Genomic DNA, 27306 nt, shown 5'->3' with positions numbered 1-27306 from the left:
TTCTTAGGCTGAAAAATTGGCCTGAAACCCTGAGAAACCACAACACAAATGCCTGATGCTGTTCCACATGATCTTCAGTGAACAAAAACCTTCTTGAAATTAGCCCTTTTCTACCAAAATAGGCAGCACCACTTCAAGTGACTCGTCACAGCTCAGCTGTTGGCAGCCCTGGGTTCACCTTGGACCGTCCAAAAAGCACGCTGGATACACTCCCCAGCATCTCTCATTCATTCAAAGGGCAATAATACTTCCTAAACCAGAGTTTTTCCCAACAAATTCAGGGTGGCTTCTGTCCCCATAGTTGTGCAACCACAGCTGGGGGCAGCAGGCATGGACCAGGCTCTGGACAGTACCGCTGTGGTGCTCAGCCATGGGGCTGCAGTTCAACTGATTTATCATTCTTTTTATTTCCCTATTTTAATGCTAAATATGTTTTTTTTTCTTCTGTGTGGATGTTATGACATCTACAGAGCCCCATTTCAGTGCTCTTTGAGGGTACAATTGCAAAGCCAATTGGTGAAATAACTTGGCCAAGACCACCTGAAATCCATCTATTTCCCCATCAGGATGCATCACAACTTTAGGAAGCACAATACTGCTCTGAAAACAATCCCAGGTCCTCACTGACATCCTTTTCTGCCAGGAGACTTTTGGAAGATGTTTCTGTAGTTATTTAATGGGAAGGGAAGAAATTCTTCACCATAAGCCCTTCCCTTGCTTCCCTGTATAGCGTGATGTTAGTGTTACGTGCTGGTAGAAGAAAACTCATCAAAACTAGGAACAATTTAGACATTGCAGGAATCCACAGGTTTTTGGCCTCATCCATCAGCTGTGTGTGGCACTGGCTGCTTAATAAATGCAAACGAGCTCTGGGTTTTTCTCTCCCCTCCTGTTATAAAAAAACCTCTACTTGCTCATTTTCATTGTGCTTCTGGTCAGCAGAGATGGCTTTGATGGCAGGTTTTCCCCCAGGCTTTAGCTGGGAATTAAACCCCACTTAATTTTTACAGCACAGAGCACAGTACACCTGGCTGGGGGGTTTCCACCAAGGCTCGTTTATATCAGGAAATAACATGTGGAGGAGCCATGCGTGGTTCAGATGAAATCTTACCAATGCAAAAAAGGGGGTTAGTGCATTGGTGCTTTAGGAAGAAAAGCCATGAGGACAATGAATTTTCCCCAGGTTTTGTACAGAGTTAAGAAATTTGGTTTGGAAGAAAAATGGAAAAGTTTTTGCTTCAGTTTCATATGGACTGAAAGGTCATTTTAATTCCTCTGCCCTCAGATCTCCCTAGAGCAGAAAAACTGCTTTTCATTTCATCTACCCGGAAATGAAGCTTAAGAGCTTTAATTTTGAGAAATCAGTGTCTTTCTGCAGAGTTTGCTCTTGTCTATAAGAATGAGTCCTTGTTACGTAGGGCAGGAGTTTTGTTAGCCATCACAAAGTGAACCCTGTGTCTGTACTCGGGGGGCCACATTAAAACCAGCAATGTTGACTTGGGTTTGATGCAAACCAGAAAGAACCTTCCCATAACGCTAGATCCAGAACTTGTCCAGAACTTGTTATCTTAATGGGCAGTGAGACACGGCTCGGCGGAGTGATGGTTAATCCAGATATCTTTCTGGTTTTAGTTACCAGGAAACAGCCCCCATGAAGTTTAACTGGTTTCATTAAAAGTAACTGCAATAAAACATAAAAAAAGTGGTTTAGATCCTAAATCCATGCACTAAAATACATTAACTGCATTTATGGTTTAACCAGCAGTTCAGTGACTTTGTGAGTGATGGAATTTGAATTTTGTTATCCATCAGGCAAATATTTAATATATTTTTCATTAACAGAAAAAAGATAGTTTGTTCATATTCCTATTTTCCTTTAAATACCATGTATTATCCCTACTAACCAAGGGGCCTGAAAAAAAGATACCTAAATCTTTAAGGAGATAACTAAAACTGAATTAGACAGTATGGAAGAAGAGCAGTGAAAAACAGAGACTATTCATTAACAATTGTATTCAAAAATCTATTTAAGTTGCAACACTTCTAGCAAAATGTCAGAAAATCTGTGATTTGGGGGTGTTTAATACTTTAGCATGCCTAGGGTGTATTTCTGGACTTGACTGAAAGGCAAGTAAATACCTACATCACAGGAGTTGAGTTGGTGCATCACTTTCTTCCTAGCAGTGTTTGTTATTTGTTAAAACAAAGTAAACTTGATATTATCCAAATTTCAGCCAGGAAATACAAACCCTTATACAACTGGGAAGAAAAAACAAATCCAAAGCTTTCCAAAGATTATTTATTCTTGGGGGGTATTCACCTTCAAAGAGGTAAAGACCTCTTTGTCATGGATGTATTTTCACCATTGTCTTGGGTGTTTGCTTTTGTGGATGGTTAAAAGGCCTGTGGTGGGAAGCATACCTGATGGGTGGCTCAGCTGGGATGCTCTCATTGCTGATGAGATCGCAGCTAAGTGCAAGATCTTAGTAGGATTCAGCAAGACTTAGACATTTCTATGGATGATAAGTACCTCCACAGTGATGTTAGGCAATGTAAATGCTCATGCTTCGAGCATAGGCCAAGTCCTATCCCAAAGGAGAGACAGAGAAGTGTCCCCTGGGTCTGTGTGGGGACATTCCCACCCTTGGGATTTTTATGCTTTTCCCAGCTGGATACAGGTCTGGATGATTTTAGCAGGGTGAGTTTCATGGCCTCAGTGTAGTCACTTGCAAATTCCCATTACACCTGCCATAGCAGCAGTGCCTTCCCTGCAAGGGTGACACCCACCTGGGCTCCAGGGTTGGCGAGAGGCAGCAGCCAAGCACCCAGCACAGTCCCAAGCTCGGGTTTGCTGTCAGTCCATGACTCCGCATGGGGAAAACCTCCAGAGCTGTTTGATTTTTCATTTTTTCCTAGAGATGCAACCCACACAACACCTTTGCTTAAGCAGCCCAACACAGCTCATGTAACCCCACCTCCTTGCAGGTACTCCCATCCCCTTTGCTTCCTGGGAGGCAAAGCAGCGAGCTCAGGGTAGGGCTCAGGTAGCCGCGGGCATTGTGAAGCCATCATGGAGGCACCGTGGCCGACCAGCACGTGTTTTGTGATGTCAGTGATTTTTTTGGGGGACTCTGTTGCCGCGAGGGGGGAATAACCTCTTTGATTTTTATATATTTTTTATTATTTTTTTTTATTTTTCAGTTCTCTCAGGCCAGACACACCACAGCCCTTTGAAACGCTCTGTGTCCCTTACCCCACCCATGAATGTGCCAAACCAGCCTCTAGGACATGGATGGATGTCTCATGAGGACTTACGAGCTAGAGGACCCCAGTGCATCCCTTCTGATCATGCCCCCCTGTCTCCACAAAGCAGTGTAGCCTCTTCGGGAAGTGGTGGGAGTGAACATTTAGAAGATCAGCCTTCCGCTCGTAACACATTCCAGGAGGAAGGGAGTGGGATGAAAGGTGAGTGAAAAACCAGATGCCTCCCCCCGCCGCGCCAGCACCCAGAGGCAGGAGGGGAAAAGCTGTTTTCCCAGCAGCACGGGGCTCGGTCGGCGGTTTTGGGTGAGAGTGCTTGTAACCAGACGGGGCCTTTCAGTGTTTCTTCCCAGCTTAGGAATATAGGCTTAGGGGTATAAGTTAGGTTTTCTTATAAGCAGCAGTCGGTTCTCAGCTGATGTCTTCCAGTGGGGTGCCGGCGAGCTGGTTTTGCCCCAAAATCCTGCAAACTGCCAGCTTTCAAAAAAGCTGGATTTTTTCCATAGCCTCTGGCTTTTGGCTGCGAGTGGTGCTCTTTTCACTTTCCTTTTTATTATGGTGAAAAATGGGTTAGTGTAAGTTTAGGAGGCCACATGTGATTTACTGTTGCAGTGTTTGGTACCCACCAAGTATTTGGGGAAGTTTTAGCTTAGGATGCTTGCTTGCAGTGTATTTATTTATCCTGTATATTTCAGTTGTTTTTCCCATTACACCTGCATTTTAGAGACTCTTGCCACTAAATACGTGTGATCCTGTTGGTAAACAAAGCAGAAATGAAACCCTGTTGCTGCAGTAGAAGAGCAAACTTCAGGCCGTAGAGGAGTAAATAGATAAAAACTGATCAAACACAAACTCTGTATTCCTGTGAACAGACAAAATAACTGAAAATGAACCCCCAGCTATCACAGGCTGATTTAAACAATTGCAGTTTTCACTGATGCAAAGCAACTCAATTGCGTAAAGACCAGTGATGTATCAGAATAAGGAAATAGTCATACCTTTTAATAGTCACAAGGTCTGATTTTGTTCTAATTACAGACAAATCTAGATACATATAAATCTCTGTAATGTGGGAACTGCGTTTGACTTGGCACTTATGATTGGTGTGTGTGGAATGAATGCATGAAAAAGCCCTCATGGTTCCCTTGTGAGATAGATGCTCAGGGCTCAGCCCTCTGCCTAGCCAGAATTTGCCCTGTAGCGTTGCTCTGGGGTGGGGGCAGTGGGCTGTAGGTGTGACAGGGGAGTTTTCTGAGCATGATGGCATCCTTGCAGAGCCAGGCCTTGCTTCTCAGCAGCTCCACTCGCTAACAAACCTCTATCAGGTAGCACAGCCAGGGAGTGTTTCATCTCCAGTCGTGTTTCAGGCTCTTTGCTTACCTGTGGCTCACTGCCTGCATGACCTTTAGGCTGGAGCAGCAGGCAGACAGGCAGGCTCAGAGGGGTCACCATGAGCATGTTGAAGACTAAGCTGTAATCAGTATGAAGTCCCCAAGGCTTTCCATGCCTGGGGCCAGATCCTGCAGTCTGTGAGGCTGGGGAGACCCTTTTTGGGAGCAGGTGGTGTGGAGGGGTCTTCATTTCTTCAGGTTTCTGTTGATAGAGCTGGGGAGGAGTCCGTGGGGAGCTTGACTCCCTGTGATCCACAGCTGCAGCTCCAGGACCTGTGTGGGTAGAAACTTCCTAGTGCAACACAATCAATCTGTACGGGCAAATCTGCAAAACCCAAAGGTGGTATTGCGCAGGTTGTCCATGAGCAATAACCAATTAAATATACTTCACATCCTAAGGCAGCCCATTGCTGCTGCATGGAGTTCCCCTGGGGGAGATGATGCCCTTCCTCAGGCCATCCCTTCTCAGGCATCATCCTCCACTGGAGGAAGGGTTGCAAACATCTAAACCTGTTTCCCCTGTTACTTAGCCAATGCTTTTGTCCCACTGTCTTGGAACGTACAAAACAGCTGTCTGCAGCCTCTCGTGTATGTGACTCTTGTGTCTTCCCCCCTCCACTGCATTTTATTCAGAGTGAACAAATCCAGTTTCTTCCCAGATGGAGTTTTATAAACTTTGGGTTGTTCTTGCTTCTCTCTGATGGTTTTTTTCCCAGGAAGTTCATATTTTGTTGGAGCTGTGCTGCCCAAAACTGGACTTAAGAGCCGAGACTTGCTTGCCACACGGACAGCGTTCCTGTGGCTATATAGCTCATTGTCCTCAAATAGCATACTGCCATGGGCTGCATATGACCTATTGTATCCCCACAGCTTTCCTGCAAAAAAGAAGTACTGCCCGTTCCCTGCCCTCAGTTTGTGTCATTCCTTGTTCCTACAGAAACGCACAACTGTGCATTTTTATTGGGTTGCATCTTATTTCATCCAGACCGGTTGCTCGGTTTGCCAAGTCCCTTCTCTGAATTGCAGCCACGTCTCCCCATGTGCCTGCAGGCTCTTGTGGTTTGGTGTCACCCGTGTCTCCGGTCAGCTTCCTTCTTTAACACATCCAGGAGGATAGGGGTGAAACCAGACCCACAACAGACCCCCATCCGATGTGGCTTAGTTCATCTCCCCTCATGTTACCTGTTTCTCTCCATCTGTCTTCATGCCCTAATGTCACCTATTTTCTCTCCTTCCCATTCATCTTCATGCTGAAAGAAAAGTGCCATTTGACTTTTTCCTGGCCCCTGGTTTTCCCAGGGGAGACATGGGCACTTTGTTCCCTGTGGAGCCTGTCTCTGTCCACTGCATAGCTCAGGGAGCACTAAGAGGAAGGTTTGGGTAAAGCTGAAGGTTTCTTATGTGAGTATGTCTATGGCTTAACACAGTGTGCTGTAAGGGCACTTCTGAAGATATCCTGTGTGTATATCGGCCTGTGTATATGTATATGGTGGTGTGAATTGTCTTCCTCCTAAATTCCCATTCCAGCACCCAGATACACACGTGCCAACCAAACTCCAGTGTTTAATACTCCTAGGTAACAGTGTATGTGAGCAGCATGGAAGTCCTCGCTTTGCTGCTCACATCAGACGCAGCATTTCTGACAGCCATGCCATGACTTTGCAATTAGCTCCCACTAATCAGTGATTAAAGAGTAGCTCCACAGGCGAGTGGCTCGCTGCTCCATGGGGAACGTTAGGAAGTTTGACTTCCCGAGGACTATGAAATTGCCTTAGAAGACCTTGTACCTCTTGACTGCTTTTTCCCAATGGGAAGGGGGAAAGCCCCACCACTGTCCCTCTGTGCGCTGTGATGGTTCCTTCTCCTCAGCCTGCTACTGGTATTGCCATTCCCACTGGCAAGGGGGCTCTGGGACTGTCCTAGCTCCCCCAGATTAGGAGATTGTCCAGGGAGGCTGATGCAAAGGGAAAGAAGAGCTGCTTCTGCACTCTGACCCTCTGCAAAAGTTGGAGATGGGTTTTCTGCAGGGTTTATATCTACATGAAGTTGTGTCTCTCTTCTGAAAGTGTCTCCGTGGGATTTGCCACTGGGCACAAGGGATCAGGAAGGCTTTTAATGTGTTGTCATTAAAATGTGTGGTTTTGTGTTAAAATTTTGAGATTTGAGCCTGCCAGTCCTGCGCGGGAAACAGTGGGCTTTCTGCTAATAGTTTTTATGGTTTTTTAAACAGAAAACTGGTTTAAGAGGCTTGCAGTAGTAGGTTTTAGGAGAGTTGCATGTCAGGACATTTGGAAAACAGCAGAAGTTCAGCCCATCCATGCTCAGTTACTGCTTTGACGCCATGGTTGGTGTGGGGTTAATCTCCTGTGCAGCACCTGAGGAATTTCATTGAAACGCGAATCCTGTTGTGTATCAAAGTATGGCAAGTGTGAGCAAAACACAGCATTCTGGGGCTGTTTGCATCCTATGCTTAGACGTAAGTGGGGTTTGGGGTCAGCCCAGGCAATGGGCAGCAGGAGACTTCTGGCACATGTAAGAATTGCCCTAGGGGACCAAACCAACAGTCCATCTTGCCTTGTCCCCTCCAGCAACAAGGTGTTGGTCAGGAATAGGTCTGTGATGATCCTTGACTTGCTTCTGGCACTTAGGAGTGTGGCACTCTCTGGAGAGAGACCACCCATACCATGGGATGTCTCAGCACTGGGACTGTCCTCCTCACATCATCCAATCCCTTTCCAAAGCAAGTTTTGCCTCACACTTTGCAGCCTAGAAAACCTTTGAGGTTGGCTATGTTAGTGAAGGTTATTGGACATGCTCATGAAGGTTGTCCTCATGCTGGCCTCTGGGATGCTGAGCAGAGCACCAGCACCCATGCCAGGCCCAGCCCGGCAGGGGAAGCACACAGTGGGTACAAATCACTCTGAAAATGGTGCAAGCCCCCATTCCATCTCCTCCCTCAATGGGCAAAAGAACCCATCAGGGCAGCGTTGACACCAGGCACCGCTTCTTCCCCTGGGGCTCTCCTGCATCATCAGCCCTTACATGGAGGTCTTGTACCTGCTCAGCACATACCCGATGCATTGACTCAGGAACAATCAAATAGAGGGGAGCAGTTGCTGGTAACTGGTGCATAGCCACAAAAGAGGTTTCTCAAGGCCTCACCTGCTCCCGCCATTCAAGGTGTGGGAGCTTGGGCTGAAACACTGTTTTCACTGTTTTCAGCCCAACACATTGGGCTGAAACACTGTACCTACCTCGGTTTGAGACAGGGCTCCTGGGTGTCTCACTGGTGGGGAAGGACACATGGACTAATGATGAGAGGTTGCTAGGAACAGAGTGCATGAGCTCAGTAGTCTGAAGCCAGGCTATTGGTGGGCTGTAGGTGCTAAATAAAGCAGTTTGTGCGAGTTTGGCACAGCATTTGAAGCCTTTAGGATGCATCATCACAGGCACAGTGTTGTGCTGCAGCACAGATATGTGCAGGGTCCCCCCACCTTGTGGAGTGTCAGCAGGGGCCCCCCAAACCTGTGAAACCCTGAGTAACTGCTGGGCAGGTGGTAGCAAAGGAGGCTTATATCCCATTGCATTCTCTGTGTCGGATGCCCATCATGGGATCTGGTGGGGTTTTGCATGTTGCAGAGAAAGGGTTCACATCTTGGGTCCCTTGTTGTGAAACCACGTTAATGTCAGAAGGGTAAAAGTATTTTAGGTAAAAGTATTTTGGGTACCCATCCAGCCAGGTACAGAGGTGCTACATTGTAGATAGCAAATGGGAAGAAGTCAGTCAGTGTATTTGAGGTCCCAAGTCACCTTTCTGAAACACAAGGGACCATCTTCAATGACACATCATTTTTCCATGCTCAAAAAGAACCATCTCTTCATTTCTCTTTAGCAGCCATTTAAATTTTCAGCACGTACTGTCTTCCCTCACACCATAAAGCAGTGTCTGCCATCTGCAAAACAGCCATTTGCTCATCCTAAGCTCCACCACACCGATAACTTTGGCTGTTCCCACATTCCTGGGAGAAGGGCAGCGAGGAGCTTGGAGTGCAGTGGTGTGATGCCAGCTCCCTGTGGGCTAGTTCATAGTGGCTCAGCTGCAGAAACTCAGCCTCTGAGAACATGTCATTATCTGGGGACTGGCTCTTTCTGCCATCAATGCACACGGCACTATCTCCTCATCCATGGGCTGGTTCCTCCTACCATCCATATCCATAGCACTGTCTTCCAAAGGGTCCCTGAAGTTCAGTAAGGTGTGTGAAGGAGCAGCGGGATGGGTAGCACCTAATCAGCTCTTCATGTTGATGTTAATGCTATTGCATGTGGTTAAGCAGTATCATGAACTCAGAGGGAGCTCTCATCTCCTTACCTTTGTGCTGCAGATGTCCCAGCCTGGCTGAAGAGCCTCCGGCTGCACAAGTACGCTGCCCTCTTCTCACAGATGACGTACGAGGAGATGATGGCCCTCACCGAATGCCAGCTTGAGGCACAAGTACGTCCCACATCAGTTGTAAAGCAATCCACAACGGTCCTGACACGTGTGACATTGGTAGATCAGATGCCTCCAAATGCCTCTTTTTGTGCCTTTACATGGAAGGCTTTTTGGCTGCAGGTGGTTGGGAAGGAAACAGAGAAAGGAAAATTGGGTTCTGGGGAGTGAAAAAACCCATGCTGTACCTGAAAAAGGCCTTGTCCCAGATTTCTGGCTGGAATCTCAGCATGAAAGTTCCATCACTGGGGGCTGCATTTGCATTTTTTTCCCATTGGAATTAAATTCAGGAGTTTCAGGGGCACAGTTAACAGTACCTAACTCCTTTAAAGTCAGTGGGGCTTTGGTGGTTGATGGCCTTGTTAACCTCTGAAAATGCCACCACTTCCAGGTTTGCCTCTGTTATCCTTGGGATGGAGGGGGCCGGTCAGCACCTTTGTTTTAACTGTGTGAGATGTACTGGGGAGGGACAGACTAGTTGGAAATCTCTTCAAGTCTCTAAGTGATTTTCTGTGTCCCTGCTAATCTCTGCACTCAGAAATCTGATTAATTTATAAGGAGCCCTTCTTGTTTAGTGGAGGGAGGGTTTGGGATAACCTGTGCAGATGTTAACATCAGGCTTTGTTCTGTTTTTGCAGAATGTTACCAAAGGCGCGAGACACAAAATAGTGATCAGCATCCAGAAGCTAAAAGAAAGACAAAACCTGCTCAAATCTTTAGAAAGGGTAAGTAATCACAACCACCTTTGTATTTCTTCTTTTTCAAGGGGACAGGAGTTAATTCGGTTACACATGTTGTTGGGATCTTTTGCAGAGAAATCTGTTGTTGGCCTAGCTGCATCTGAATGATGTCTCACACACTCCTGTACCAGATGCAGGTTTTATTTGGGGCTGTGTTTTGCAGAGTGGTCTTAATCCGCCTCCGGCTGGGACAAGTGTACCCTACACCACTGGTACAAGCCCTAATCAGCTCCAGGGTGCTTAGAAACACCTGAGCTTCAAGTGATAGGAGATACCATCCCAGCGACACTGATGGGAAGGTGATTGCTTATCTGCTGAACTGTGGTGCAGGACCAGCTGTAGCTGCATCAGCCGTTGCTGTCCTGTCTGCTGCTGGAGAACCAGCTGGACAGAGCCTTTAACCACTTGTTATCCCTCGGCCACTTGGTTACCTCTCCCTTCTCAGTGCCACTGTTCCTCTCATGAGACCTCTTTCATGTGTGGGGCCAGCACAAGGACCCCCACCCCTGCTCCTACATCTCCATCCCCAAATAGAGATGGGATTGCCCAGTGTCTGTCAGGTTGAGGGCCACTGTGCTTTTCTGGAGCATCTATGGACAACCTGTCCCCAAATAAAAAGCCAGATGCCCTTATCAGCGCCTGATAGAATTTCCAGCAAGAACAAATAGAATCTTCTCTGTCACTTCAACAAAAGCTTAGACTCTGCAGAAATGGCTGTCAGAGAAGCAACAGCACCACAGCCTTGCTGGGAGCAGCTCACCCAAACTCTCACTATTTATTATCGCAATATTATATTATATTTAATTGCACCATCTTCGAACAGCAACTTGCAGAGCCTCCCACTAGGGGCTTTTAAATACTTATGTGGTGTGTTGCTATTTATTGGTGTTTTTGTTAGCTCAGTGCTTCACCGTTTATTTATAATATGGGATTGTACTCAGAGTATGGCAGGAGCTAATAAAGCCATGTTTACCTCCGTATATTAATAATAACTGTTAAATCCAAGAGACAGCCCACTGGATTGAGCTTGCTTTGGCAGTGTGTTTTCCAGACAATTGCACAGACTCTCTCCCTGCATCTCTGCCTGGATTTTGAAATTGGTATTGATTGACTGGTGCGGTGTGGGAGCTGGAGCCCAGTTCGGGTGACACAGCCAGCCTCGTACACTGTAAAATATGGGAGATAAGTGGCAGGGACTGCTTCTGAGCCGCTGTGGGGTGGTTCGGGCCATGGAGCTGTGACCGTGTCCCGCTTTTCTGGGGTTCAGAGCTGCCTGTGAGCTGCTTTACTTGGGAGGAGACATCTCTGGGTTTCCAGGCTTCCCATACAATTTCTCTGTGCTAAACAAGAGCATGTGTGAGACTTGGTTTTTCTGGGCAGTGTCTTTCTGCTAAAGATTGCTGCTTTCTTGGGAAGAGCTGCTCCACCCCTCTCCACCAGTTAGCAGAACAGGATTATATAGTGCCCAGCAGAACAACACCAGGTCTTTGAGAGAAGCGGAGCTGAGACACCCAAAAGCAAGCTGGGGGTGCAGCAGGGATGTAAGGGCTTCAGCTGGCTCGCACACAGCATGTGTGCCCATTTTATGTCTCTTCCCTGGGTGCAGCCAGGACTCACTCCAAAACACTGCCTTTTTCCAAGTGCCATCCCATGAGCCAGGCCATGCTGAAGCATGCAACAAGCTGTTCTAGTCCAGGCTACGTTAAAAGCAAAATGCAGTTCTCTCCCATCAGTGCAATGGCGATCTGACCATAGAAAGGGAGATCTTGATCCACACTATAACCGAGAGCAAGGCTGGGGTGTACCCACATTCTCTTCCTTCTGGATGCACCTCCCCCAGGATCTCCAAGATGAATATTTTTGCTATAGGGATATAAGTTCATCTGCAGCATCATGGTCTCCCCTTCTATGTCTGACCTACCTATCCTGCACCCCCTGAAACCTTCCCTTTCTCCTCTGCATCTGCTTCCCCAGCCCATCCTAGTGTGGGCAGAGACATGTCCACCTTGATGCTGCAGAATGGGCTCCTGCATCCTCGTGTGATCTTGAGCTCTGTGACAATCCCACGGCATAGTGAGGCTATGGAAAACTTTTTGGGGCAGAGCAGTTAGTGGGGAGCCAGGCTTGAAGGCAGTGCTGGAAACTGGAGACAAGCTGAATTGTCTTGATTGTGGGATTACTGGAGAGGGACCAAAATACTCACTGGTCTGGGCATTGAAATCTCACAGGCTCAGTTGCTCTCATACTCCTGGTGGAAATTTGGAAATGCTGAAGCTGGATTGCCACTGGTTTTGAATCCCAGTAGCTGATGGGTCTCATTTATCTCTGGGGATTCAGGTCTGAACATGCCCATGGATAATCAGACACAGTGTCTGCACAGCTCCTCTGGTCTAACCAAGACTCAGTGAACGAAACATGGCTGTTGACCATGGCCTGCAGCAGGCTCCTGGAGCAGGAGTGAGGCCATTGGGCTTGCTGAGTTTCTCCTGGCGGGTACCAATAAGGGTTTGGTTGTTAGCTGGTGTCCTGTTGTCTCTGTGGAGACAAACCCTCTCCTCTCCACTTGAATCCGTAGGACATCCTGGAAGGTGGCAACTTGCGTGTCCCGCTGCAGGAGCTACACCAAATGATCCTCACCCCCATCAAAGCTTACTCTTCCCAAAACTCAAGCACGGAGGAGCACAGCCGGGACGCGGACTCACATCACCCCTCCTCCCTGATCGGCTCAGACAGCCAAGGCTCTGACTGCAAGGACTCTGCCGCGGGCGGGATGCAGCAGCACCATTTGCCAGGATGCGAGGGCGAGTCGGGGGGTGCCCCTTTGCCTGAAGGTGACCTGCCTGGACAGTTCACCAGAGTGATGGGGAAGGGTGAGTGCCTGTCACTGGTGTCCTTGCTAAGGAGAGCTGTTTCAGGGCAGGCTGTGTGCAGTGGTGGTGCTGGCAGCAGCCTTTCCCCAAGCTCCTGCAAGCTCTGGTCTTAGGGGTGATGATTTCTGGGGCCCCGTCATGCTGTGGTAAGAAGTAAGGGGGGGGGGGGGTAGGCAGTGATTTTGTGGAGGGGCAGTGATGGATCAGGCTGTTTGCCCCAGGTCAGATATGGAAAGCATCCTCTCCCTGCCCCAGGTCAGGGGTGGATAACAATCTCTCCCTTCCCATTCAGAGTCCTGGGAGGCAGCACATCAATCCAAAGGTGTTTCCAGCAGCATCCCTCAGACTTGCTCTGCTTGTGGGGTGGGTAGCAGTGGTGTATGGGCTGGACATGAGCCATCTCAAGTGCAGATCAGTTGGGTCCAAGTCCTTTCTTAAACTCAAATTTAGATGCAGGACATTCAAAATCCTCAGGTGCTGTTCTCTACCTGGTTCAGGGTATGTGGCTTTGCATTAGGATTAACACACTGGGAGGTGCACCGCAGGGATGTGAGGCTAGGAACTGACCTCCTGTGCCATCCAAAGGGCTCTTTGAGCAAATCTGTATGAGCTTGGATGTGTCTTAACCCCCGTCAGTGGCACCTGAGGTGTTTGAAGACAGGAGGGGAGTCTCATCCACAGGCTCACACAGGAGACCAGGAGCAGAAACAAACTTGTTGGATTGCCACAGAGAAATACCAGCCCTTGTTTCACACCTTTTGTGAAAAAAGCAGATGAGATGTTCTCTACATAAAAACTTGGTGCAGAATTTCTCACCAGCTGATTGACTGCATGCACAGACAAACATGGGCTTCTGGCCCCATTTTAAACCTGCTGCTGAATTCAGTCCATGACACAATACCTCTGTCATGCACAAAGCTGTATGTATGGCACAGGCTGTGCCAGGCCGAGGTGTCCTCCTGGACCGCAAGGCATCCCTGCCCTGGGGGTTATGACAGGAGAGACTCTGTGTCTCTGCATAACAGAAATGAGCTCTCTGTGAACTCATTTCCACTGCGTTTATGGCATTAATTCCAAAAGAGGCTAAAATCCACTGGGGAAGGTGGGAATCTTGTTTGCAGTGGGGCAGATTTTAGTCAAAGGAGCAAGAGCTCTCCCAGCACCGGCTCTTGCGTAGGAATAAGGAATGATCCTGTGCCTCTGATTTGCTCAGGTCTAATTTTGGTGACTCCAGTGGTGTTACTCTGGATTTACACCATCATAACAGAGAACAAAATCTGCCCCTAAATATAGGACAGCACGGCAGGAATTGAGGAAGGACATTTTTTCTTGCTGATGATAAGACCTCTCTGTGGGACAAGGGAAATGGGACATCCAAGGCATTTGTTGCCCCCACCCCTGAGCCCCAGCTTGATGTTGCCATGCCCATTTTTCTCTTCTCTCTTTTTCTTCCAGTATGCACACAACTTCTAGTTTCTCGACCCGATGAAGAGAATATAAGTTCCTATTTACAGCTCATAGACAAATGTCTAATCCATGAGGTGAGTCGTGATGGATCATCTAAAACTGTTGTTCTCATCACTTAGAAACTGTTTCCAAAGTGTCTGTTTATGTAAACCTCTTGGTTTCTAACACAAATATTTTTGGGGGGTATTAATAGTCATTCTGTCAGAACAGGGCTAGAGCGGGCGGTAGCTCCAACGTGGTGCATGGAAATGTTGCTCCCCTCTCCACGCTCACTTAATTGCCAAGACCTGGAGCTGGGAAATTCATCTGGCTTGTGACAGTCTGATCAGCAGCTGGATGAAAGAACAAATCTCACGATGAGTGTACAGATGGTTTCTATCAGAGTCCCAGCGATCCCTTGGCATTGCTGCCTCCTGTTTTGCAGCACGTGGTCTTGGGATTTTGCAACAGGGGCATCTGTTCCTGCTTCTGGCAGGTCTGCCTTTGCTGGGTGATGACTTGGGATGTGCCTGGTGGCAGGGAGGATGGTTGGTGTCCCCAGTGTCCTGCAGCATCTTGTACCCATGCCGGCTGCACCTGGAAGAACATGCTGCTTCTCCTTGCCTGCCCATATGGCAGAGGTCGGGGGGAAATTGCACACCCTCTCACAGGAACTGCAGGCTTTAAATGTTTCTCAATTAGTCGTTTATAAACTTGTATGTGACAAACAACAGAAAAACCTCCTCTGGAGAGGGCTGGTGGCTGCAAACCTCAAAACATGCAGCACTGCACGCGGAAGAGGAGAGAGGCAGCTTGCAGCCCCTTTTCTTGTAGCTGAAGCAGGTGCCCAGGCTGTACTATGCATCCCTGCAGGGCTGAGCACAGGGCATCTTGAATCAGGGTGTAATAGCAGGATACTGGGCAAAACACAAGCAGTTCTTCATTTTTGGAGTGTACTCCCAGATGTCCCTGTTGATCCCAATGGAGGTTCCAGTGCATTCTGCTGGCAGTGCCTGCGGTGTCAGCAACTCCCTGTGCAGTGTGGGATGGTGGTGCTCACTCTTGGGATTTGCTGCAGAACAGGTGTAGAGCTTTGGGTATGGTCCTCTTGGTGCTTTACAGAGACACAGGCAGTGGAGGATAGCTGTAGGGGCTGGAGGGAAGAACATGTTCTCCTACTTGCTCCCTGACATCAGAGCCTGGAAATGGTGCCTGGACTTTCTGGACATTGCTGGGTGAGCAGAGGTGCTACGGAAGGGACAAGGATGGTGGGAGCAGAGACCTGGGGCTGGAGAGCAAAGCCAGGAAGATGTGGAGCTCCAGAGAAACTTGTTTTCCAGGAGTGCCTGGGACAGACATGGTGACGCAGCGTCACCCCCCCCAGTGCCAGCCTGTGTTCAGGGACCACCATCTGCGTTGGCTCCAGCATAATCAGTGCCAGGAGAGAGCATCTCCTGCAGAGGGCAGTTGGAGCAATCAAGCAAGGCACTAATTAACCTCCACATTGTCCTCCAGAGACCTGCAATCCTCTCCACCACTGGCACGAGACGCTGGGTGTCTAAAGCTAGCTGTGTTGGGCACATGGATGTTCCATAACCCATACTGGCTGCCTGGAGGTCTGGGGTGTTTCAGGAGGAGCTCTCCCTCCTGTGTGGGTGACCTTTGGGTGGGTGGTGGGGCTTACCCTGGGTACAGAGGCTGTGGGCACCAGGAGCAGAGCTGAGCCCCAAGAAGGAGGATAGAATGCAAGATGCTATGGAGCAGCTCTGCTTTCCAGATCCTAGTTGGGATTTGGAGATCCTGGCTGTGTTACAGCCACATCTGGGTGACAAGTGGCACCACCCGGCGGGCACCATCAAACCCTGTGGGAGCTGTGCTCACACCCCAGCAGCAAGCATGGAGCCAGGTGCCCATGGTGCAGCATGAGTAGTGGGTCTGGGGCTAGGATAGGCAGCATGGAGGCTTTGGGGGCAGAGCTGGGCATAGGGGACGCTACTGGAGCATTTTTTCCTCCAGGATAAACCCAGACCAGGGTTTCCCTCTTGACTTGCTTCTGAGTCTCGACTCTCACCACTGCCTACTCCAGCTGTGTTTCTTTACCTGCATACCCACATACACATCTCTGCTCCCTTTATCCAGAAAAATATTCATACATTTCCTATTTTTCTCTTTTTTTCCCCTTTGGGCAGGCGTTTACAGAGATCCAGAAGAAGCGGCTGCTGTCATGGAAACAGCAGGTGCAGAAACTCTTTCGGTCTTTCCCTCGGAAATCCCTCCTGGAGCTGTCAGGCTACCGGCAGCAGAGGAGGTATGCGAGATTTCGGGAAGGGAGGGAAGGATGCAGTGGCAAGAGCATCCCCAGTGGGACCAGTGTCTCCCAGCAGGGAGGGACTGATCCTTCTGGGTTCAGAGCCGTATTTCAGGAGGGAGGAAGGTTGGAAAAGCTTCAACCCCAGGTGTTGGCTGGGAAAGGAAAGCAGCAGTAAGTTTGCTTCTGTGTGTGGACATCACCTACCCTGCTGATCCCCACTGTGTCTCCCTGGCTCCCAACCCAGTGCTTCCCAGCTGTGCAGTGTCTCCTCAGGACTGGACAGCTGGCTCTGCCCCTGCCTGCTGCCCTCTCTCATTACGTCAGTGCTGGAGTTTCACCAAAAAGACATCAACTGGCAAAAAAAAAGGCTCGAAGCCTGCAGAGGCTGCAGAGCCGGGAGGGCTGTGTTGTGAACACCATGTTTGCTCACTTCCAAGGCGATGCTGGGTTTCGGGTGATCCTAGAAAGCATAGGGGGTTACGACAAGAAGAGGCAATTTTAGACAGTTTTAACAATACCATCAGCCTTTTGTTTCATTCTGCTAAGTCTGTTTTATTACAGTCTTGTGCAAGTTCTTTTTATCAAAGAGAAACTGTTTTGGAGAAAGCTGGGAACACTGGAACAGCTGGGATTCAGAAGGAATGGGCACAGAACTGGGGTGTTCCCCAGTGCCATGAAACAGAGTATTTTGGAATGGAGCAATACAAGCAGTTTCAGTGTTCATGGCAGGATCGGAAGCAGAATAGACAAGAGCAGAGATTTTTGATGACCCATTTGCTATGGGATTTCACCAGTCCAGCAGTTCAGCTGCACATCCAAGCTGACTGCAAGAACAAGGTGGAGCTGATGGCTTGAAATGATCCCAGTCCCTTTCCTGGGGCTGCCCAGGATGCTCTCCAGTTTCCTTGCTGCTTTTGGGTGTTTGCTTTTTGCATTTCTTTTGCTCCTGAGAAGCTGCAGGCAAGAAAGGAGCATGCGGCCAGTCCTGCTTTTCTCATGGGGATTTAATAGCAAGAGTGGTTTTTGGATGAGGTTTAAAGAAACCCTGTCATACTCCTGCCTTGTAAATTTATCCAGCTTTGGGCTCCCAGCAGGCTCATGTCATCTGTAGCATGTTTGCAGCCACCCACACAAGCAGGAGAGATGAGGGCTGGGAGGAAGGTGAGTTGAAACATCTGCAATGGAGATTAAGTGCTGGAAAAGGGCAGGGGGGAACAGGGAGCATCAAAGCAGCTGCAGTCTGGGTTTGCAGAGTGCTCCTACCCTTGGCTGTACTTTAACCTCATAATGGTTTTGCAGTCCTGCTGCCCAGCTTATCGGGCAGGGACACCAGGCTGGAGGAAACCCAGCTCCAGTGCTGTGTGTTTCCAAGGGTTACCTCATTATTTCTGTGTCATTCCTTTGGTTTTAAATGCAAGAAACACACATGAAGAGGGATTCTGGTGTGTGTGGCCCTCCAGTCCAAGGTGTAAAGATGGTTTCCTGTCTTGAGATCAGTGTCTCGGGACATTTGGGCCATGTTGCCTTGTGTCTGGATTGTTTTGCTCTGACTGCAGGGAGCTGAACGAGGGCTTGCAGTGCAGAGATGGGAGCGGGTGCAGAGCCAGTCTTACCTGTGTAGGAATGTGCCTTTTGCTCAGACCCTCCCTTGGAAATCCTGGGCTTGTTAGATGGTCCTCACAAAATTTGACAGGGAAGTTTCAGAGATGACCATGTTTGTAAAAGCAAACCTCCCGGAAAGGGAGAAGGTCCCACCCTTCAAGTGTTCCCAGTGAAAAAACCCAACAGCATAAGCTGAACCTTTATCAGCAGCTAGAGAATCCACACATAAGAGATCTCTCTTTGGAGCTGGTGCCACCAGCTCCAACGCCCAGGGAATTACCTGTGTTATTTTAGCTTGAATTTAAGAACAGACCCATTTTGCAGGAGTAAAATAAATTCTAAAAAGGAAAAACGACGCGAGTGTGAGAGGTGCAGAAGGGAGGGATGGAGACTGGCAGGCAGGAAGAAGGAAGGGAGCTGCTGTGCTATGCCTGAACCTCCTGTTTCCCACTGCATGTGCAGGCAGGATGGAGAACCATCCTCAGTGGGATGCGAGGGTTGGGGCAGGAGCAGAGCTCGTGGTGAGCCCACTACCATGGGCTGGGTACGGGGGGATGAGCATTGGTACAGCGCTTTGCAGCAGCAGCAGAGCACCCAGGGGATGTCCGGCTGTTGGTCCAAGCACATCAAACCAGCGGCTCCCCCTGCGCTGTCTTGGGCAGGGGTTGATGTCTCACCCGCAGTGTTTTCTCTCTCCGCAGCCGAGGCTTTGGCCAGTCCAACTCCTTACCGACAGCCGGCTCTGCAGGGGCAGGACTGGGACGGCGCAACCCCCGCCAGTTCCAGATCCCCTCCCGCAACCTCCCTACAGCCCGGCTGGGGCTGCTGGGCCCCACTGGACTGCTGGGCACCCCCCAGCGCAGCCCCGCCGCCAGCCCCGCCATCCTCAAGCAAGGCAGACAGGTTGGTGCGAGTCTGTGGCGTCTCCAGCTTTTCCATCCCTTCCCCACAAGCTTTGTTTGCTTTTCCTTCTTTAACTTGTACTGATCCCCAGTTTTTCCCCCCTTTGCAAGCAGTGCTTGGGTTGCACTGTGTAGTGGAATGCAGAAGAGGGACAGGGATGGGGGGAAAAGAGGTGGAGTGGGGGAGAGGTGAGCCCAAGGGGGTTATAAATACATGGCACAGAAGCTTCTGATTTACATCTCACACCTCTCTTTCTGTTTGCTTTCCGCAGAACCTCTGGTTTGCCAACCCTGGGGGCAGCAACAGCATGCCCAGCCGGAGCCACAGCTCTGTGCAAAGGACTCGCTCACTGCCCGTCCACACCTCCCCACAGACCATGCTGATGTTTCAGCAACCAGGTAGGAAGCAGATGGTTGCTTTTCATGCACCCACAGCCCGGTGGGACGGGGGGAGGCTGCCTGAAAGGAGCCGTGCCGTGAGCCTCGCTACAGGCACATCACCCATGTGCACTCCCACATGCTTGTAGCCATACTCACAGTGCTGGTTGATGCAACCCAGGCAGGGTATCTCTGGCACTGGTCTGGTTACTGGGTTCATAGAACCAGAGACATCACTGGAGGGAATTTTGACCCTATAGATAACATCTTAGCCCTATGTATAACAGTGCTGGTGCCTTATGCAGCTTGCTTCCAAGGGGCTTTGTGTCAGGCAAGGAAGGCAGTAGCTCATCACTCACCTTTACTGCTCCTGCATGGACACAGAGACCCGGTGCAGAGAGACTGCCTTTATGCACTCAAGGGAAATTGTTTTCACAATGCATGTGAAGGGAAGTGATGCTGAGTCAGTGCTTCCTTCCCAAATACCACAAAAATGCTCCTGTATATAGGAGCATGCTCTGGTTCAGGAGAACTTGGACTCTGGAGCATTGGGACATTAATGCCTTTTTCTCTGTGTATCCTTTCATTAGACTTTGAGCGTGCCTTTTCTTACCAATTCCATAACAATTCATACCACAGGACAAGGAGTTGCACCCCCCAGTAAAGTAAACCTCATCCGTAAGCTTCTGCCATGGTTTCAGCCTGGCAGCTCCTCTCACATCTATGCCTGCAGAGTTTTAACTGCATAATTTAGGCAACAGATGTCCTGTACAGCAAAAGCAGTGTCTGTTCTCGGGTATTGATTAAACACCGGGACAAGGGTACATTTCTGCAGGCACTGAAGGAGAACAAATGGGTTTCTCTTTGCATGTTAGCCTGCAGTGAATGAGGGCATAGGAGAATAAGGGAGCCAAAGACGTGGACCCAGTAGTGAGGAAAATAAGCAATAATGTGGTGCTGGGCTCCCAAACCTCTTAACCATCAGGCTGTGAGGAGTCCTCAACCTTCCTGGATCTCATTCCGTGTTCCATTGGCAAGCAGATGCTGTCCAGCACTACCTTTGCTTGTGCACATCTCCCCTGGGGACGTGGCAGTGTGGCTGTGGATGACTAAGCAGCGAGAAGCCAGGCGGCAGCTCTGCTGGTCTGTGCTGCCATCCCATGTCGGAGCGCTAACCCTGACACACACTTGACTGCAAAGGCAGCTCCCAGCCCCACTGTGAAAGTTTGGCTCATACCAAAGGTTCTGGGGCCTGAGCACGGGAGAGGCTGGGGCTGCCTCTTCCCGGTGCCTTCACTCCTTGTTTCTGTCCACATTCTGCTCCACTGCCATTGAGTTTCCCCACATTTACCCCTTACTGATAAGAAACACGGAAGCGATGCCTGTTTGTGCAGACTTCTCCTGCCAGAGGTGGATGCACTGGGAAGTGAAGCACTGCCAATCCAGCCATGTGGTCAGCCTTTCCTGGGGTATCTTTCAGATGGTTTTCTACCCCACGTGCACTCTGCCAGGTCCCTGACAGATCCCCTGACCACTGTCTCCTGTCCCTCTCTCCCTGCAGAGTTCCAGGTGCCGGTGACTGAACCTGACATCAACAACAGGCTGGAGTCCCTGTGCCTGAGCATGACGGAGCACGCGCTCAGCGGTGAGCACTCCCTCCTCCTTGGGCTCTTCCAGCACGTCCACACTGCCTCTGCCGAGCCCCCCAGCACCTGCCCCTGCCCTGTGCCCCCCAAAAGCTGGGACAGGCTGTGGCTGTGAGGGGACAGGATGGCAGCGGGGATGGATGTGGGGATGCTCCCAGGGATGGGAGGGTTGGACACGGACATTGGCTTCTCTCGATGAGGTGGCAGGGGCAAGAGGGTAAAAACTGAACACAGGGATCGCACCCAGCACTAGTGGAGTCCGTGCTTACTAGCCACTAGTTAGCTTGCTAATAATCATTAGGATTAGCTCGCTAGTCTGTTACTAGCTCTTGATAAAGCCCTTGCCACCGGTACGCTCGAATGGTTCACAGGCTTTGAATTATTTTACCCTTCTGCCACCAGCATCCCATGTTTGGCTGGGGGATGCAGGAGCCCCAAGGCATCTGGGTGAAGTCCTGCCAGGGGCTGTGCCAGGTGCTGTGACACCAGCACTGGCAGCTCCTCGCCCATGGCTGGGGTAGCTGCGGATCCCAGCCCAGGCAGGCAGATAACAGGGAAGGGGAGGGAGGAGGATGAGGTGGAAAAACAGGCAGGAAAGATGGAAAAGGAATAGCAGTGCGATGGAGAGCCTGGTGCAGCAAAAAGTACCAGCACCAGAAGCTCCCATAGCCCCTTGCTGATGTGCTGGACCCCAAGCATGAAGGATGCCTCCGGTGATGGGACGAGCACGACTACCAGCATCTCCCAGACCGTCTGGAATAACCAGCTTGGGTCTCACCACTGGCAATCCCCAGGCTGCATCCAACAGTTGAGGCCAGGAGCCCTCAGGGAGGATGAGTACCAGCGGGCTCCCTGCAGCGATGCAACAGCCCATCCGGGGGAGAGCAGCGCAAGAGCAAGTACTGTGAGAGTCTGCAGGGCCCTGGCAGCACCACGGCAGCATCCCCAGCTGGGAAAACAAGGACACCTCTGTCACCCGAAGTGGTTCTGCAGCGTGTGCCCAGGCGAGGCTTAGCTGTCGTGTTCCTCTGCAGAGTACTGTTCCTCCGAGTTATTTTTTCCAGGTCGCACACCCCGAGCCTCTCCAAACCTCGTGCTATAAATAGCTCTTAAAAAAATAAACCTTCGGGGGAGAAAAACCCAAAAAGGCGTAACAAACCTGTTTGTTTTCAGTCTTCAGGAGGGAGGCGGCCGTGATTGATGCTCTGGGTAGTGTAACAGGGAGTGCTCTGTTCAGGGGCTACCCCAGGAGCCAGTGTCCCCACTGCTCTCCATCCTGGGAATGGGGGTTTGGGATAGGGGTGGTGGGTGGTTGGGACTGAAGGAGGGCTGGAGGGTTGGATTTCTGGCCCTATAAAAGCTGCTGGCACCTGGGGGGTGGAGGAGAGGGAGCTGCTGGCAGCAGGGTCTTTGTGTGACTCTGGGATGGGTTGTGGACCTCTCGCTCCTAGGCTTAGGGCTGTGGCTGGACTTGTCCCTGCTGTCACAGGACACTGGGGATGGGGGCTCTGGGGAAACAGAAACAACTCCTGGGGGTATTATTCCTGCCAGAATCCTCAAAAGAAAACTTTGGATTCTCTGTGGCTTGCGTGTTGCAGGACTCAGTTAGTTGGGGGGGCAAGGCATCACCCTAGGACCAGCTCCATCCCTGTCCCCCCACTGCTGGACAGTGGGTCATGAACTTGTCCTGCTGTAAGGAAGTCCCAGACTCACTTCCACCTTGCAGTGTCCAGGCTGCCCAGAAACACCCTCTGCTCCTGGGAAGGGCATCCTGGGAGGGGGCAGAAGACCTGGACGGGTGCTAGGACACTGACAGTTGTGGGGGTGGCTGCTACATGGTGGGGACAGACAATGGCATGGAGGCACTGGTGGAGTGCTGACACCCCAAAACCTTTCTATACCTTGTTGGTGGGGTGGGGGCAGCTCTGAGGCATCACCTCATCATAGCGGCTGTGCTGGGGGTGCTCTGGGGTCCATCTCTCCCTTCCCCAGCTCCAGGGGTACTGGTGCAATGTGAGCAGTTGCTCATCACGGCTGCTCCTAACTCTCCTTTCCTGTTGCAGATGGTGTCGACCGAACCTCCACGATCTAGAAAGGCGTCGCGATGGGGACGCTGGCCGGGAGAACAACTGCTGCGGGTCCAGCGGCGAGGTCGGGGCTTGCAGGGAGCCTCAGCAATAGCTTGCATCCTTTCTCCTCTCTCTCCTCTCCTCTCTCTTTCTCTCTCTCTCCTGTTTTAATTTTGTGAATGTGTAGATTGTCCTTGTGAACATATCATTAGACTTGGAATTTGTGTTGTCATTTATTACATCCATGCTGGGGGGGGGGGGGGGGGACGTGGCAAAAAAAATCAACAATGATGATGAAAAAACATGGGGAGGGTGGGGGGGGGCAGGCAGCAGGAGAGTGCTGACAACAGAGGGTTCACCGGAGCACCATGGGCAAACCCTGTTTCTGGACGAGGATACGAATGAGTACCGAATAGCACGCGGGTGTGCGTGACCAAAAACCCTTTGGGGAGGATTTGCCTGTCCTGCCAGGGGCTTTGGGGCCGGTGGTCCCATCTCTTGAATTTCGCTGTGTTCAGGCACAGACTGGCCCAGCGAGCCCAGATTTAAATAATAATATTATTAATGATAATAATAACCCTAGAATTTCCTTTCAGTTTAGCCAAGAGCATCCGCAGTTTCAAGGCAGCATTGTGCACATGGCAGCGGAGGGTCTGCGGGCACCTGCCAGGTGTGGGGTCAGTCCCCCCATCCCTGCACCCTTGGTGTAGGTCAGGGATGTGGAGGGGAACATCTCACCCAGCAGAGGGTCCTGGGAGATGTCTGTGAATTGGGGGGGGGATGCTGGGTGAGTTTCCATGTCTCCTGCCTTGCCTACACAGGTACCGGGAAGGTGCTGCTGCATCCTGGCTTCACACATCAGGTCCCAGCCTGCTGAAATCCACCAATAATGGGTTTTTCCAGCCCTGGGGGTGGCCAGTGAGGGCTGAAGGAGGCTTGGGAGCAAGCATGCAGTTTTATTCAGCCAAATCAAACCCAAGCCCCAAAGGGCACCAAAATGCAGCTTGACAGCCCCATTTTCTTGGCATTAAACATGTGCCAGGGCTGAGATGCAGGTAGCAGTGGCTTGGCTGCCCCTCACCTGCCACTGTGCTGCTTTTTATAATGGAGCTAAATTTGGTCCAGGGGCATTAGGTGGGTAAATCCAACACAGTGCTGCTCAAGCCTATGCTTGAGAAAAGCCGCCTGCCCCACAGTGATGCTGGTCATAGCAGCGGCTTTGCTCCTGCCAGTCCTGATGCTGCTCCAAGTCCTCTGATGGAATAATAAGTTTAAAGTTATTTAATGAAGGGAGGAGAGGAATGGGAATGACAGCCATGGCGGGTGCAGCGGTATTCCCAAAACAGGCTGTGCTGCAAGTGCTGGTGGGCTGCAGCGTGTGCCAGGACTGATGGCTGAGCAGGAACCGGAGCATCACCTGGGCAGGCAGGGATGGGAGATGTGTGAATCCGTTTGCTATGCAGCAGTTCTAAGTTGTTTTTCTGAAGAACAAACCGTGCCAAATGCAGTGTTCTATGTTTGCTGTTCCCCTGGTGTCCTGCATCCTGGCAGGCAGGAGATGGGGAGCGTGTGTGCTGGGGGGGAGTGGAGAAGGGAAAACCTGAAAGCGAGGGAGGTTGGGAAGAGGTGTGAGGAGGTGACGGCAAAGAGGGGGCCAGGGGAGGCTGAGCCACAGGCACCGGCTGGTGCTGGGGACCTGGGTCACCCCCCGAGCACCCCCGAGGTGTGAACACAACTGCCGTAGCAGGAGCCTTCCTCAGGGAAGGCTCAAATGTATTTACGGAGCTGAGATTCTATTTATTCCTTCGCTGACTATAGAAGCAGAGGTTATCTGATTGTTAAGAGATACTATTTTGGATATATTACCTATTAACTTGCTATGGCTGGTAACCATGATAATGTCTGTTAATAACAACCACCAAATAATTTAATTGTTTTTTTCCTTTTGTTTAAAAAAAACAACAGAAAAAGCTTATTTTCCATTGACAGTGTATAGGTTCATAACTTGTGTTTGCTGTTCCTTGTTTTTTTAAAGTAAAAAGAAAATAAAGAGAAGTGGCTTCAGTTGCGTTCGGGAAGTCCTGCCTGGCTCTGGCATGCCTGTGCTGAGTGCAGGCAGCAGAGCTCCAGTGAAAGACATTTAAAAAGCAAATTAAAAGTAGCTTGAATCATAAAATAAGAATTATTTATAAAAAGAAAAAAAAAGAAAAAAATAACCAAACCCCAACAGTTGCATGAGTGAGGCTGTGAAGTCAAATCTTTAGTAATAAAGCGGCAGTGCCTTTCTTTTTTGTATTCACCCATTCACTCCACCTGCAACTGTTCTGTACCTTGTGCGCATCGTGGCGAGGGAGATGCTGCCGCTGCGGGGACCCTCGGCATCGGGGGGCATCCCCCTCGTTCCCCCCAGCTCTCCCAGAGACAGCCCCTGGCCCCGCCAGGGACCTCTTACTGGTGCTGTTCCCCTGCGCCGTCCCCGGGTGCAGCAGGAGGCCGGCCAGCTCAGCGCCCAAGTGTCCTTGGGTCCGGCGGATGCTCCCGCGGCTGCGACACCCAGGGAAATCAAATGAATCCCAGCCCTTTGTTTCGAGGTGTCCTTCCGCCCTCCCCCAGGGACAAGCCCTGAGCTCGACTGGACTTGAGCTGGGCTTTGGCTTTGGCTTTGCTTGCTCAGCTCATTAAAAGAACATTGGGGAGGGGGGATCAAGCCCGGCCAGCATCCAGCAGGAAAATCCAAAACTGTGATTGATGCCCGCGAGCAGCGCGGAGCGAAGCTCGAGTTTGGTCAGCACTTAGGGAAACTATTTCTGTTGTCACCTTTCTCCATGTCGGGGTGCGGCCGTGCCCCAGGTTTGGCTTTTTGAATGTGCCTGATGGGAAGTGGGTCCTGCAGACGTCTATAATTTGCACACAGCGATGATAACACTAAAGTTGCTTTTATACGAGTCATCAGAGTTTGCAAAGTGAGTTTTATTTTTTGTATTCCTTTATCTTTACTTAAAGGTGAATGTGTATTCCTCTGGGAGGAATAGGAAGAAAAAATACCACAAAAACAAAAAAAAAATAAACAGGAATGTTAATAATGTTCAGCAGAATACTTCCTCCCTTATTAATATATATAACCCTTATGTATTTATGCATATTGTAAGCTTACTTTAAAAAGCTTTGACCTGTCTTCTGTTGCATGCCGTTCCCGGGCAGCCTTTTATTGTACATGCATGCCTTTAGTCCTGTTTTTTCTGTACAAAGTTAGTGCACAAAGAACTATTTTTGCCTCGTTAATGTTGCCAAGCAATGCATATTTTTTAAATTTCTCTCTTTTTTTTTGGTCATATATGGAAATAGCATGTTTGTTACATGTAAAAGCTTCCCAATATAAAGAAATACTAATGTTTGGAGATGCCGGTCTTTGCAAGTGTACAGTTTTCAAATGTTGTTCCCAGTGAAACACCCTTGTGATTTCAACTTGCTCCGATGTATTTATTACTCATTTCCTCCCATGTAACTAGGAGTCATGGCTATATTTCATATCAACGTTATATTGAAAGTGAAGGGAGATGATTAATACAAGGTTTTGTAACACTGGGGTGTGGTGCCTCCTTATTTATGCTCTTCTTGGCAGACAGCCTCATACTTAAGGAATCAAATAAATGGCCAGCCCCATGGGGTAGGAGAGGGGAGGAGGAGTTGCTCAGTTCTGTGGGGGGAGGGGGTGTATTATCTTTATATAAAGCCCACAGCAGGGCTTACAAATCCTTGGCATTCCCCACACAGCCGCTGCTGTGTCCCTGTGGGACACCCGTGCCCTGGGAGCTGTTTAGATACAGGATTTTCTCTTGAAATCAGCAGGAATCGGGGCTGGAGCAGCTCGGAGGCTGCAGTGAAGGCACACGGAGGAGCTGGCTTGGCCTTGAGCCTCAGCGTGTGCATGGAGACCTTCGGGTCAGGTTTTTAGGGCTGGGCTGATTCTGGGCTTAAAACTACAGATTTCAGGCTAGCCTTAGGGCAGAGCGGGCAGGGAAGGATGCTCTGAGCTTGTGCAGCTGCTGGCCCATGGGCACTCGGCCTCCTGAGCTGTTGGGGGCAGGACCATGGCTTCTGGTCCAGTGTTTCCTCAGCCGGACTCTGCATGGCTGGTGCCATTTGCAGCATCACTGTCTCACTGAAGGACACCCCCGGATCATCCCATCCCACCCCTCAA

At 50.1% G+C, this 27306-nt stretch overlaps 1 protein-coding gene across 5 annotated transcripts in view; it reads left to right on the top strand.

Annotated features, from left to right (window-relative positions):
* The window catches only part of SAMD4A (sterile alpha motif domain containing 4A), a 98268-nt gene extending 74943 nt beyond the window's left edge, over positions 1-23325 (top strand). For 2 of the 5 annotated variants that reach the window (XM_031051875.2, XM_031051876.2), the window contains 9 exons: positions 3202-3465; positions 9035-9144; positions 9780-9866; positions 12457-12751; positions 14207-14292; positions 16387-16505; positions 18812-19013; positions 19285-19411; positions 20952-22316. In XM_031051875.2, coding sequence (XP_030907735.1) covers positions 3202-3465; positions 9035-9144; positions 9780-9866; positions 12457-12751; positions 14207-14292; positions 16387-16505; positions 18812-19013; positions 19285-19411; positions 20952-21151 — 1490 coding nt within the window. In that variant the 3' untranslated portion in view covers positions 21152-22316. Of the gene's footprint in view, positions 1-3201; positions 3466-9034; positions 9145-9779; positions 9867-12456; positions 12752-14206; positions 14293-16386; positions 16506-18811; positions 19014-19284; positions 19412-20951; positions 22317-23099 lie in introns of those variants that run through there. The other 3 variants (XM_005152340.4, XM_005152341.3, XM_031051877.2) reach the window with 3 other exon arrangements.
* The last annotated feature ends 3981 nt before the right edge of the window (positions 23326-27306 follow it).

This window comes from Melopsittacus undulatus, chromosome 4 (genome assembly GCF_012275295.1).
Source record: "Melopsittacus undulatus isolate bMelUnd1 chromosome 4, bMelUnd1.mat.Z, whole genome shotgun sequence".
Lineage (NCBI taxonomy): Eukaryota > Metazoa > Chordata > Aves > Psittaciformes > Psittaculidae > Melopsittacus > Melopsittacus undulatus.
This window is presented reverse-complemented; position numbering and strand designations above follow the sequence as displayed.